This window comes from Miniopterus schreibersii (genome assembly GCF_964146895.1).
Source record: "Miniopterus schreibersii genome assembly, chromosome: 20".
In the NCBI taxonomy this organism is placed as follows: Eukaryota; Metazoa; Chordata; class Mammalia; order Chiroptera; family Miniopteridae; genus Miniopterus; species Miniopterus schreibersii.
In genome coordinates, this window is record NC_138122.1 from 26,237,472 (window position 1) to 26,251,100 (window position 13,629).

Below are 13,629 nucleotides of genomic sequence, written 5' to 3' on the forward strand. Positions count from 1 at the left end.
CATGTGAGGACACGGCCGGAAGGAAGCTGCCTATCAGCCAGGAAGCGTCAGCACCAACCCTGCTGGCACCTGGCTCTTGGACTCGTAGCCTCTGATACTGTGAGAAAACACATTTCTATTGTTTAAGCCCCGAGTCTGTGATATTTTGCTATGGCCGCCTGAGCTGAGACACCCCTTTACATAGGAGCTACAAAAAGCAGAATTCACTCCTCTCTCCCCTTTTTTGCAAAGAGTGGGCTCTCATTATTTAACTGATTTCAGAGAGAGGAAGGGAGAGGGAAAGAGAGAGAGAAACATCGATGATGAGAGAGTCACTGATACATCGGAGCGAACACAGAACACGTGCAGGAGCTCGGGCGGCCGGGGGAGAGAGCCCACCTCTTGTAGCACTGCAGCTCCTCCTGCGCCAGCAGCAGCTGCGACTTGAGCTTGTTGCGCTCCTGGAGCACGTCCCTCAGCTCCTGGAGAGTGAAGCGCGGTCGGTTGGGATCTGTCAGGTCAACCACCATCTTGTCCGGCCCCAGGTTTCCCTGTAAGGAAAGGCGTCACATATGCAGTTTCCCTCAAGAGGAGGGACCGTCCGGCCCAGGAAGGAACGTTCTCTTGTTTGGTTGCTCCCAGGGGCCTGAGGAGACAAGGCTTGGCCTGTTGGGAGGGTCTGGCTGGTGGTAAAGACGCAGAAGTACCATTCTCCAAAAGAGTGCCAGGGCCCCTGGGGAAGTGGCTGCTTCCAGGGCTGGGGCAGGGAAGGTCCAAGAGGACCCTGGAACGTTTCCATGTAAGGGGTGGAGACTGTCAAAATGACATAGTCAGGAGGAGCTCCTAGTGGCCAAACTGAGAACAATTTGAACATCAAAATGAATAATAAGAGGAATGGATATTAACACATCAAAGGAAAGGAGAACTGAAGCCCAGTGGGGTAGCTCAGTTGGTTAGAGCGTCTTCTCATCTCCTCCCTGCTCCAAGATTACAGGTTCAATTCCTGGTCGGGCTCGGCCGCTGTGGCTCCTTGGCTGAGCATCAACCCATGAACCAAGAGGTTGGGGTTCGATTCCCCGTCAGGGCACCTGCCCGGGTTGGGGGCTCGATCCCCAGCAGGGGACGTGCAGGAGGCGGCCGATCAATGACTCTCTCATCATTGATGTTTCTCTGTCTCTCTCTCCCTCTCTTTTCCTCTCTCTGAAATCAATAAAGATATATTTTTTAAAAATTCCCCAGGGCAAATAGGAGCATCGACCAAAGAATGCATAAATAACAAGTCGATGTTTCCCTCTCTCTCTAAGCACGTCCTCGGGTGAAGATTAAAAACAAAAAGTAAGGAAATTCTGACATGTGCTACAACGTGGAGGAACCTTAAGAACATTGTACTAAGCGAAAGAAGCCAGTCACAGAAGGACAAACATTACATGAGTCTATTTACAGGAAGGACCTAAAATAGGAAAATTCATAGAGATAGAAAGAAGAACAGTAGTTACCAAAGGCTGGGGGCAGGGAGGCTTGGGGAGGTGCTATTTAAAGGGTACAGGGTTTCGGTTTTGCAAGATGAAGAGAGTCCTGGACAGGATGGTGGTGACAGTTGCACAACTGTGTGAACGTACTTAACGCCACTGAATTTAAGAAAGGTCAAGAGTGTAAATTTTATGTGTACTTTACCACAATTAAAAATAATAAAAATTTTAAAAAAAACAAGGCCTATTTGTATGAACTAATGGCACGAAACACTCATTTTCTCTGCCCTCCTACCCCCCATTTTTAAGGCTGTGGTTTGGGATGAAAATGTGCCATCTCATCTGCTGACTAGTGACGCTTGTCCGCTGTGCCCCACACGGGAAATCACAGGCCTCTGGGCAGACCACACTGCTCGTGGCCCACGGCGGGGCCTCCTCCAATCCCTGGACCTGGAGTTGAAGGCGCTGGGAAGAGAGCCCAGGATGAGAGCTGAGCAATGCCGGGAGAGTCATTTAGCTGCTCTCCAGCCTCACAAGCCAGGCTACTCACCATGATATTCAACCATCTCCTAGGATGGATGCAAAAGTAGAGCCTTATGTACAAACATAACGGTCACCATGACTAACGTGAGCAGGGGAAATACCGGTGTACAAGCAAAGCTACCAAAACCTTGGCTCTTCCCTGTGAAGTTCAGCGGCCCTGGCCCTGCTGGGCTTTCACGGCTCGCCCCTCAGTCTGCAATCTTGTATTCGAGCTCTGCAGGGCTGTGTGTCTTCCCTGCCCGGTAGATGTGAGCCTCGAGAAGGCAGGGACCTTGCCTGATTTACTTCCATGGCCCCAGAGCCCGCACAGTGCAGTTGCTCAACAAATGCTAGTACAACAAATAAGGCCAAAAGTCTATTTTGATCTAGTGTGGTTAAAACCAGCATCTCTAAGCTCGAATCCTGCCTCCACCTCCTACTTGCTCTAAGTCCTTAAGTAAATTATTTACACCTGTTCTGTGGCAAAAATTTACTTAATTTACCTCCATTTCTGTAAAATGGGTATAATAGTATATGAAGATTAAATGAGAGAGCCCATTTAGGGCAGATTTTTTTTTTTTAAAACTGTGGCTGGAGACCCACTACTGAGTATGACATTTAGTGAGTTACAACAAGAATTTAAAAACGTATAAAATAGGAAGTATGGATGACTGGGCATCATGTTGAGTTAGGTAAATAATTTCTTGAAATATAATTTTGTAAAATGAAGGTATAATGTACACAGAATAACATGCATTAATCTTGAGTTTATGCGTGATGATTTCTGTCATATGTACATACCCATGTAACCACAATACATTTCCTTCCTGCTCCCTCTCACTGTCCCCAACATGGGGTTAACATCAATCTGTCTCCTATCAGGAATGATTATTCTGCGCATTCTTGAATCTCGAGTATCAGCACTCTGTTCTTTTTCACAGCTGTGTAGTATTCCATTGTATGGATATACCACAATTTTAAAAATCCACCCCTGCCTCTGGTGCATTTGGGTTCTTTCCAGTTTGGCACAATTATAAATAAAGCTACTCTGAATGTTCTCACACGTGTCCTTTTGTGGTCATAAACACTAATTTCTTAGTTAAATTTTACTTCCTAATCTAGGTCAAAGGCGCTCAAAGTGTGATACCTGACCAATAGCATCGGCCTCATCTGGACACTCATTGGAGATGCATATTCTCAGGTCCCAGTCCAGACCGAATGAATCAGAAACTCTGGGGCTGGGGCCGGGTGGTCTGTGTTTTAGGGATCACCCAGGTGGCGGTGATGCCTGCTACAGCCCGCGAACCACTGCTCTGGGCCACGGTCAAAAATGCCCGAGGCCGGCGATTCGGAACCTACTCAGCACAGGGCCCAGCACCTGGTGAGTAACTGCTCCAGAAATGGTTACGATCTGCGGGCTGGATACTCGCAGCGCGCCGGTCTGGGGGCCTTGGAGAGGACAGGGGCCCGCTCGCCGACGCGCGGGGCGCAGCGCGCACGGGCAGGGCGCCCCCGGCCGCACTCACCTCCCCGCCGGCCGCCGCGCCCCCTCTCCGCAGCCCCTCCACCTCCTGCCGCAGGCTGTCCCGCTCCATCTTCAGCTCCTCGGCCGCCAGGCTGCCCTCGCTCACCAGCGTCTCCAGCATCTCCAGCACGCGCACGATTTTGAACTGCAGCCGCGTCACCCGGGGGTCGCTGCCCAGCGCCATCAGCTCGCGGCCCACCACGTAGGAGATGTCGTACACGTCCTCGGCCGTCAGCTGCAGCGGGCTCTTGCCCAGGGCCCCCTCGGGCCCAGCCTCCTCCCCCTCTTCCTCCTCCTCCTCCTCCTCCTCCCCCTCCTCCTCCTCGCGCAAAGGGGGCTCCTCCATGGCCGCGCAAGGGCCCTGCAGCCTCGGCAGCCGCTTTCTCCGAGGCTCCAAAAGTCCAACTTCCTCGGGACACGGGAAACTTCCCGCTGGGCAGAGGAGCCCGCGCGCGCCCGGCGGGGGACGGCCCAGGCGCGGCCAATCGGCGCGGCCGAGGGGTGCGCCGTGGGGACGGGGCGCCGCGCGGGGTGGCTCTCAGGCCCCGGCCGCCCCGGGGGCGCAGGACCAGGCCGGAGCGCGCGCCTGCAGGGTGTGGCCCGGGCGCGGGAGGCCAACGGGAAGGGGGCGCAGCCGAGAAGAGGAACGGAGAGGTTACGGGGCGGCCGCGCCGGCTCCCCGCCCGCCAGCCGCGCAAACCCGGGGAGGGGCCGCGGCGCCCAGCTCCGCCCCCGGGCGACCGCCGCCGGCGCCGCGTTTCCGTGGAGACGGGGCCGGAATTTCCGAGCGGGGGAGGGGAGGGGTGTGAAAAACGGCCCCCGCTCTTTCCTCTCCACGCCCAAGCTTTCCAGCCGGAGAGTTTGCGTCGCACCTGGACGGAGACCCGGGCCCCTGGGGGCGTCTTCTGAACCCTGGGCCCAGACGGAAAACCGTTGCTGGTGGCCGCGCGCCGCGGCCCGGGGCAGTTGTCGCCAGGACCTGGGGGCACCCGGCCCCTCGGTAAAGCGCAGAGTCCCTGCGCCGTGCGCTCCGCGGAGCCCTGGGCTCGTCCACTGAGCCGGCGCCGCGGCCTGGGCCGCGTTACCTAACTCAGCCTCCCCCCAGGAAGGAACGGCGGGAAGCGGGAGGGCTGCTGCCGGGACCGCGCCAGACGAGATCGGGAGGTGACGGTGCCACCAAAAGCACCTAGAGGCGCTCCAGACGTTAGCCGGTCCTCTCCTTTCTTTCCAGAAACAGACCCGAAGCGCGTGTGCCAGGCGCACGGGGCCGGGGCGGGTACAGGGTGTCACTGGCCTGTCAGCGGCGTGAGTTACAAAATTAGTTACAAAATGAGTTACAAAGTGAGCGGTTTGTAACAAGAGGGAGAAAACGCAGCGACGGCGCCCGCCTCGCCCAGGGACGGGCTGCCAGCTTCCCTGGTGAGCGAGCAAACAAAACAGACGCTGTTTTCAGAGGGCACAGGGCCTCCGACCCCCGAAGGGAGGCGCCCGGGCAGGCTCGGCGGGCGCAGCGCCCGGGGATGAACTAGCAGGCTCACCGCAAATGACGGCGGCGCAGCCAGGCAGTGGAGTACTGTTCAGCCCCAAAGGCAACGAAGGCGGGAGAGCCCAGCAATAAAACCTCAGGCATGCGGTCAAGTGGCTTTCAACACAGGTGCCAAGGCCATTCACTGGGGGGGGGAGGTCAGTCTTGTCCCCAAACGGCCTTGGGGAGATGGGAGACCCACGTACAGAAGTTATGAGGTCGGATCCACACCTGACACCAGACACAAAAACTAACTCATTAGATTTGGTAATTTCTTCAAAAGCACCGTCAATAAAGGAAGATAAATTGTATTACATCAACACTGAACACCAGCAAATCTATTTTGTAGAGACAGAAAGCAGATTGGTCGCTGTCTAGAGCTGGGGAAGGGCGGATGGTGAGTGCCTGCTAATGCCACAGGGTTTCTTTTTGGAGTAATGAAAATGTTCTAAAATTAGATTGTGGTGACGGTTTCACAGCTCTGTGAAGAGACTAAAAACCACCAAACTGTACGCTTTGAATGGGTTAATTTTACGACACGTGAATTATGTTCCAAGGCTGTTAAGTGGAAGTAGCCTCAGAAAGAACTTAATGGTAATGAGTTTCTTTCTTTTTAACCTTCAGTATCCTCAGCCACCAATGCGGCTGTCAAAAGCTCCACTTGAAATTTCCCTAGAAATTCACCCTCTAAGGCACCATATCGGACTTCCTTCGTGTGCTTTATACACTTTGCTACATAGTGGAACCTGGTGAATCATACCTTTAAACGGTTGAGAGGCCTTCCATTGAGTAACTGCTTTTGATATAAAAAAGATTCTTTTGTTCATTTACTGTGCAAAGTCTATAGTGTCTTAGTCAATAGGGCTATTGAGTTCAAGTATATATATATTTAAATCTTAGGAAGGGAGAGGAAAAGTCAGAGAAACATCGATTTGTTGTTCCACTTATTTATACATTCATTGGTTGGTTCTTATATGTGCCCTGACTGGGGACTGAACCTGCAAACTTGGCGTTTCAGGATGACACTCTAACCCACTGAGCAACTCGGCCAGTTCCTATCATTATATGGGAACAAGATACGGAGAGTTGGATCAGTAACACACCAAGAATGTCTACAAAAAGTTTTTAAAAAGTCCCAATGAGACGTCATGGTAACGAGGTTTTAAAAATAATTTCAAAAACACTGTCCCCTTGCGCTTTTTTTGTTTTTAGTAGAAACCAAAGTGACTGTGCAGAAGTCACTTTGGTTTATGCTAAGTGGCTGTTTAACCTTGCCTTACTCATAGTTAAACAAAGGAAAAAGTGAACTGGGAAACACAAACAAGTGGGTGGGTGGGTCACACCTAATAAAAATGGAACCGTGAATGTTTAAGGGCTAAATTAGTCCACCAATAGGAAAGTTCCACTAGCTGATAACCGGGGGTCCTATTTTGGTACATCAAGCACAGTCAGCCTGGTGCCCTTCTGAGTATCTGTGGCACCATTTATTTCCTGAGCGGCCCACTCAGGAAGGCTTTCTTCCAGTTCTCTAAATTATTTCCCGGTCTTGTTCCCCTTCAATCCTGCATGAAAACAGCAAGGATTTTGGAGATTTTCCCAGTTTGGGTTAAAATGCATGGAATCCTGGGTCAGTGACTTCATGTCTCCGCGTGAAAGGTCATTAGAAAAGAAGGTTGCAGGAAGGGTGGTGCCCGGGGCACTTTTTTTTGAGTTCATGTTTGCGTAAAAGACATTTTAAAAAACAAACAAACTTAGGTGAAATGTTTTTATTCATGGTAAAGGGTTGGGGGCGCATTAAAGGAGGTTATGATGGAGGTGAAGGGACTCAAGTCCTCCACACCCCACCCTCCATGCCCCCTGGGGCTCCACCTTGGAATGTAACAATACACTCCTCCAAGAGTGGTTAAGAGAATGAAATGAGCTTAGCTGCCCAGGGGTTGCTTTAACACCAATCAGAATATTTGCCACCCTATGTTCAAGGCAGCGCTATTGACAAAAGCTAAGACCTGGAAACAGCCCAAGTGCCCATCAGCAGATGAGTGGATTAAAAAAGCTGTGGTGCATTTACACCATGGAGTACTATGCAGCTGTAAAAAAAGGAAGGATCTCTGACCCTTTTGAGGACCTGGAGAGCATTATGCTTAGCAAAATAAGCCACTTAGAGAAAGACAAATATCACATGATCTCACTCATCCGGGGAATCTAAGGAACAAAATAAACTGAAGAACAAAACAGATCCAGAGACACAGACGCATGGGACAGACTGACGGATCTCAGAGGGAAGGGGCGGGTGGGCAGAGATTAACCAAAGAACTTATATGCGAATATGCATAACCCATGGACACAGACAATAAATAGAGAAGTGAAGGCCTTGGGGGGGGGGGGGGGGAGGCGGGTGCAGGGTGGAGGGCGTTATTGGGGAAAAACTGTAAAACTTTCAACAATAAAGATAGAAACTTTTTTAAAAAGACTGTACTAGTGTGAAACTTTTAGAGCAATCTCCAGCAGAGTAGGCCACGCTACAAAGTAATGTGCGCTGTAAGTAATTTTGCATAGTTTTTAATGACTAGATAGACGTGGCAGCCATGGGGGTGCCTTCCAGCTGACCCTTGGAGAGGCCAACCCACGTAGGAAAAGATGCTGAACGTCACTAGAGACACGCAAGTCAAACCCACGGGGACATGTCCCCTCGCGCCCAGTGGGAGGCCGCAGAGCAGCACATTCCCACGCGACACGCAGGGCTGGTTGAGAAGTGGGAAAAGCGAACTTAGTCTAGTGGCCGGGGACACGCGGAGGAAACGAGCCAACACGCCGCGGGGCCGGCCCACGCGTGTCCGCAGCGGCCGCCAGCACAGCCGAGCGGTCCACCGCAAGCGGGCCAAAGGTGAATCTAAAAATACTCACCCCGCGCAGGCGCGGAGAACAGCCGCGGCGCCCGGATCCCCAACCGCAGATTCCATACTCTCAGCGCCACTCACAGACCTTGTCTTCGTGGGGGGGGGAATTTTCACGTTTCATCCCGCTCGTGAATAATACGCCGTCCGCGCTCAAGGCCGGGGGTTGCGTGTCTTCTAATAAAATTGGAAACGGCGCCCGTGACGAATCTGCTGCTTCCGATGTCAAGGTCCGGTCGGGGCGGCACCGAGACTCTTCCATCGTTAGGATCCGGGCGCCGGGTCCCGCGGGGGAGGAAGCCCGAGCCTGAGCGAGGTGAGTGGGCACGGCGTGGCCGGAGCGGGGCGCCCCTGGCGGGAAGGACCTAGGTAACTCGGCCTGGACGGTGTGGCCGCGCGCGCGCGTGTGAGTGGGGGGGAGGGGAAGGGGCCGCCATGTTGAAACCTGGCAAATGGAGACACCTTTCGGGGTTGTGTTTTGGGGCGTTGGGGCGATAGCTGGGGTGGCAAGGGGGCTCTTTCCGCGCTCCGTTCACCCGGAAGGTGAGGGGGACCGGCGGCCAAAGCCGAGGTGCCTCGGGGTTTCCGGGGGTACAGGCCTCTCCGCCGGCACTTCCGCCTTGGCGTCGGCGGCGCCACTGCGCATGCTCGGCCGGGCTCGCCGGCCCCGCCCCCCGCCGGGTGCCCACCTGGCCGGGCAGCGCGGGACCGCGTGCTGTGCAGACTCAGCGAGGACAGGCGTGCTGGGCTTGCTTTGCAATGACTTTTATTTGTATGACGACTTATAATTATAAAGCACTTTCAGAGACACTTATGGAATCCTCACAAAAGCCTAGCTCGGTGGCATGGGGCTGCATGTTCCAGAGGATTGACGTTTTGCCCATCACTGGAGGTCTCAAGCCTGGGTGTTCCTGATTCCCAGGCTAAAGCTCTTCAACTTGCCACGCTTAATGGTTGACTGCCCCACCCACCTCCACTCGACTTGCCCACCCACTGATGAATGGATAAATAAATAAAATGTAGCCCCGGCCCGTGTGGCTCAGTGGTTAGAGCGCCGACCCGCGCACCCGAAGGGTCTCAGGTTCGATTGCAGCCAAGGGCATGTACCTCGGATGCAGGCTCAATCCCCAGCCCTGGTCGGGGCATGTGAGGGAGGCAGCCAATCTAGGTGTCTCTTTCACATCCATGTTTCTCTCTCTGTCTCCACCCCCTTCCCTTCCACTGTCTCTGAAAAACAATGGGAAAAATATCCTCCAGTGAGGCTTAAAAAAAAAAATTTTACAGAGGTTATTAGCAGCGTCTGAATCGCTGACAAGCACTACGTCACTCCAGCAGGTTCACCTGAATCAGTTATTATATGTCAGACTTAGCGTTTACCCACCCGCTTTCAAAAGCAGTGATCACATATTAGAGTGAAGGACAGTTACTGCTGTGCTTGCTGGACTGAAATGATCACTGCAACCAGTTCTCCTGCTCCAAGGCAGACGCGGGTTATCAGCTAGGGAACCGGGAAGAAACCTCTTATTCCCGGGAATAAAGAGCCTGCTGCTGGGCGGGGGCTGTTTTAGCTTTGCTACCTGTTTACTGACAGATGCAAAAGGCTGCATTCCAAGCACCGGTTCTCCCTTGTAGTCCGGCTTTTGAAAAAGCCCTTATCTTTCAGTGACGCAGACTGAAACGTTTACAGATGAGCAATGTAAATATCTAGAATCTGCTTCAGAATCATCTGGGAGGGGGGATGTGAATAGAAGGATAGATGAAACAAGACCCGCCCCGTGTTGGTTATAGTTGAAGCCAGGTGAGGAGTTTGTGGAAAGTTATGTCATGCTCTACCTTGGTATGTTGGAAATTCTTGGTAGTAGATTTTTGTTTTGTTTTTTAATTTAAAAAAATAGATTTTTTAATTGATTTTTCGAGAGAAACATTGATGAGAGAAACATCAGTCTGCTGCCTCCTGCACGCCCCCTACTGGGGATTGAGCCCAAAACTCGGGCATATGCCCTGATGGGGAATTCAGCCGGCAACCTCTTGGTGTGTGGGATGAGCCACGCCGGCCAGGGTCTTGGTAGTAGCATCTTTAAAAACATTTCCATAGCGGTTCCCAGGCTGGTTTTCCTATGACCATTTTAAAGTCTCTAGCAGGTGAGCCTGGCTTTCGATCCTGGACTTTGATCCAGTCTCCACGTCACAATGTAGTTACTAAGCTCTCTATGGTGGTGGCTAAGCTGGATGACACATTTGTGATCCAACTCAGCGGCTGCCCTCTGTGTTGTCCTGTGGGGGAGTGTGGGTAAGAGCATCTCGGAGCCCCACTGCCTGGCTCTGATGCCACCCCTTCCCCTTGTAGCTGGGAGGCCTCAGCCGCTGGGAATCCGCTTCCTTCCCCATTGAAGGGGTGGGTATCTGCTTCGTGGGGTTGTGCTAAGGATCAGATGAGTAGCTCACAGTAGGTGCTACGTAAATGCTCCCTATGGTCCTTCCTAGAACATGAACGATTGGGTGCCCATCGCCAAGGAGTATGACCCCCTTAAAGCTGGCAGCATCGATGGCACAGATGAGGACCCCCATGACCGCGCGGTCTGGAGAGCCATGTTTGCACGGTACACCCCCAACAAAGGCGTCACGGGGGACCCCCTCCTCACCCTGTTTGTGGCAAGACTGAACTTGCAGACGAAAGAGGAGAAGCTAAAGGAAGTGTTTTCTCGCTACGGAGACATCCGGCGGCTTCGGCTGGTGAGGGACTTGGTCACGGGCTTTTCCAAGGGCTACGCCTTCATCGAATACAAAGAGGAGCGCTCCCTGCTCAAGGCCTACCGGGACGCCGACGGCCTGGTCATCGACCAGCACGAGATATTCGTGGACTACGAACTGGAAAGGACTCTCAAGGGGTGGATCCCTCGGCGCCTCGGAGGAGGTCTCGGGGGGAAGAAGGAATCTGGGCAGCTGAGATTTGGGGGGCGGGATCGGCCTTTTCGAAAACCCATTAACTTGCCAGTTATGAAAAGCGACCAGTACAGAGAGGGGAAAAGGGAAAAGAGGGAGCGATCCCGATCCCGAGAGAGACACTGGGAGTCGAGGACAAGGGATCGGGACCATGACAGGAGCCGGGAGAAGAGGCGGCAGGAAAGGGAGCCGACCAGGGCCTGGCCTGAAAGTGACTGGGAGAGAGAGAGGGACTTCAGAGATGACAGGGTCAAGGGGAGGGAGAGGAGGGACAGAAGTAAGTAGAAGCTCATCACCCCCACCCAGAGCCCAGAGGAAGGTTCAGCAGAAGTGAAAGCGTGGAGAGGTCTGTATTGCTTTTATACAGCTTAAGTCCAATGCTGAATAAAAATCACTAATGCCCTGGCTGGTGTGGCTCAGTTGGTTGAGCATTGCCCCATGCACCGAAAGGTCGCCAGTTTGATTCCCGGTCAGGGCACATGCCCAGGTTTCAGGCTTGGTCCCCGGTAGGGGGCATGCAGGAGGTAGCCAGTCAATGTCTCTCTCTCATCGATGTCTCTCTCTGTCCCTCCCCCCTTTTTTCTCTCTAAAAATCAATTAAAGAAACAAAAAACAAAAAAAAAAGCTTACTGATGATAATGGGGCTTGGGCAAGTTTTCTTTCCAATCTGAAACCCAGATTCAAGCTGGATATACTAATGTTATGAATTTTACTTCATCCTAGAGTTCTAAGGACACCTTTTTAGGAAGCTTGAGAAACAATTCTGTACTCTTGCCAGCCGCTGTAGGGAAGGGCGTGTGCGAGGAGCCACCCGTCTTTCATTTGGCCATAGATCATTTGTTTTGAGAATATGATTTCCTCCCATCTATTGGAAATGACCATTTTGAGGGCCTGACAAAAGGAGGGTGATGACTAGAAATTATTTGTGTTGATATGTGACCCCTGGGAACCCGAATCTGGTCAGAATACGTTGTATCTTTTCCATTTTATGTCCACAGTGCAAGGGGGTTGCTGAATTGAAATAAAAATGGTGTAGAAAAGTGGATCTGAGGAGGATGTCCAGAGGCTTAATACCAAAGCCAGTCTGAGCAGTGACTCGGGTTAGCAACCAGCTACTCTCGAGCATGTTACCCAATCTTTTTAAAGAAAATTTTTTTTAATTGATTTTAGAGAGGAGAGAGAGAGAGAGATAGAAACATCCATGATGAGAGAGACTCATTGATCAGCTGCCTCCTGGATGCCCCCTACTGGGGATGGAGCCCCAAGTCCAGGCATGTACCCTGACTGGGAATTGAACCGTGACCTCCTGGTTCATGGGTCGATGCTCAGCCACTGAGCCACGCCAGCCACTGTTACTCCATTCTTGAGCTGAATGCTGACTGCCTTTCTTTTTGTCTTTTTTTCTTGGATGGGAGGCTGGCATTTAAAAAGAAACACCAAAGTTGCAGCGCTAGGGGGACTATGGTCTATGGCAGCCTTCCAGCCCTTTGAAAAGATAAAGCTTAAGAAAACTGAGAGCGAAATGAAAATGGAGATAAATCAAAGACAGGTTTGTATCTAGTTCTGATGGACAGACTGGCCGCTTCCCCTTGATCCTCGGGCCTTGGTTTAAGAACTAGGTATACTGACCTCAGCTCCTAAGGGCTTTGAATAAGTACCACGCTGTTCACACGATATTCATAAAGGTGACATTTAGCATTTTTGTCTTGAAAGTTCAGGTTTTTAAAATTCAAGCTGTTTCGTGCAGAATAAATGTCTCATTTAGCATCAAGACTCGTGCATTCATTACCAGGTTTTTGCACTGAGAGTGTGAATCTCATTGTTACCTAGGGAGCCTGCTAGGTCTTAAAACTGCTGTCAGCTGTTAGAACAGTTTTAGAAAAATATGTTCTTTCCTTTGTAAATTTCCAGTGCAGAATTTTACTGTCGCCTGCCTCAGAAAAGAGCCCTGCAGGAATACCTCCCCGGTTCTGCCCACGCTTCATTTACAGAGTGCCCCGTGGTATGGGGCCAAAAGCGTGTCACAGGCCAGAGTCGGCAGGAACGTCAGCCGAATGAATGGTTCACGTCAGGGAGGCGTGTGTTGGGAGACGGCATGAGGAACCAGTTCAACTGAGGTGTTGTCAGCCACGAGTACCACAGTAGGGATGGATTAAAAACCACGCACCCTCAGACCCCACCCTTGGACATGCAGGCTTAGTCTTGTACAGACCCTGGTCACTTAAAAAAAAAAAAAAAGGGTAGCTCTGGCTGGTGTGGCTCAGTGGTCGAGCGTCGTCCCAGGCACCAAGAGGTCACTGGTTTGACTCCTAGTCAGGGCACATGCCCAGGTTGTGGGCTTGATCCCCAGCAGGGGCCGTGCGGGAGGCAGCCGATTGATGTTTCGCGCGCTCCCCATTTCCCTCCCTCTCTGTCTCAAATCAATAAAAACATTTAAAAAATTAAAAAAGGGTACACCCCCCATGGCAGGGACTTAGCAGCAGCCATCAGCATCACAAAGGCATACACCCCCTGACCCAGCCATTCTGCAGTCGGACGGACAAGGGTGCAAGTGTGCAATGCTACCGTGGACGGGAAAGGACTGGGCGGAGGCCATCTCCATCCATGTGCCCCGGACAAGTAATACACATACGTGGTAAACCCAGCACTACTCACATTCGGGGCTGGCTATCTCTTTGTTGCAGGGGCCATCCTGAGCAGTGCAGGGTGTTTAACAGCATCCCTGGAGCCTGCCCACTGGATGGCAGCACCCCCAAACACCCCTCGTATCAA

At 52.2% G+C, this 13,629-nt stretch overlaps 2 protein-coding genes across 4 annotated transcripts in view; one reads left to right on the top strand and one right to left on the bottom strand.

Moving 5' to 3' along the window:
• RILPL2 (Rab interacting lysosomal protein like 2) overlaps positions 1-4,183 on the bottom strand; it is a 9,618-nt gene extending 5,435 nt beyond the window's left edge. Inside the window, exons 1-2 of one of the 2 annotated variants that reach the window (XM_081122628.1) lie at positions 3,497-4,183; positions 379-530 (exon numbers count right to left, since the gene is read on the bottom strand). In XM_081122628.1, coding sequence (XP_080978754.1) covers positions 379-530; positions 3,497-3,841 — 497 coding nt within the window. In that variant the 5' untranslated portion in view covers positions 3,842-4,183. The remainder of the gene's footprint in view (positions 1-378; positions 531-3,496) is intronic. The other variant, XM_081122629.1, reaches the window with a different exon arrangement.
• A 3,743-nt stretch (positions 4,184-7,926) lies between these two features.
• Positions 7,927-12,627, top strand: SNRNP35 (small nuclear ribonucleoprotein U11/U12 subunit 35). 2 transcript variants are annotated; one of them, XM_081122626.1, is made up of 2 exons: positions 7,927-8,230; positions 10,399-12,627. In XM_081122626.1, exon 2 carries the CDS (start codon positions 10,402-10,404, stop codon positions 11,140-11,142), a length of 741 nt encoding a protein of 246 aa, XP_080978752.1. In that variant the 5' UTR covers positions 7,927-8,230; positions 10,399-10,401; the 3' UTR covers positions 11,143-12,627. The 2 variants fall into 2 exon arrangements, with proteins under 2 accessions (XP_080978752.1, XP_080978753.1); XM_081122627.1 differs by having other exon boundaries at positions 8,210-8,283; positions 10,399-12,620.
• The last annotated feature ends 1,002 nt before the right edge of the window (positions 12,628-13,629 follow it).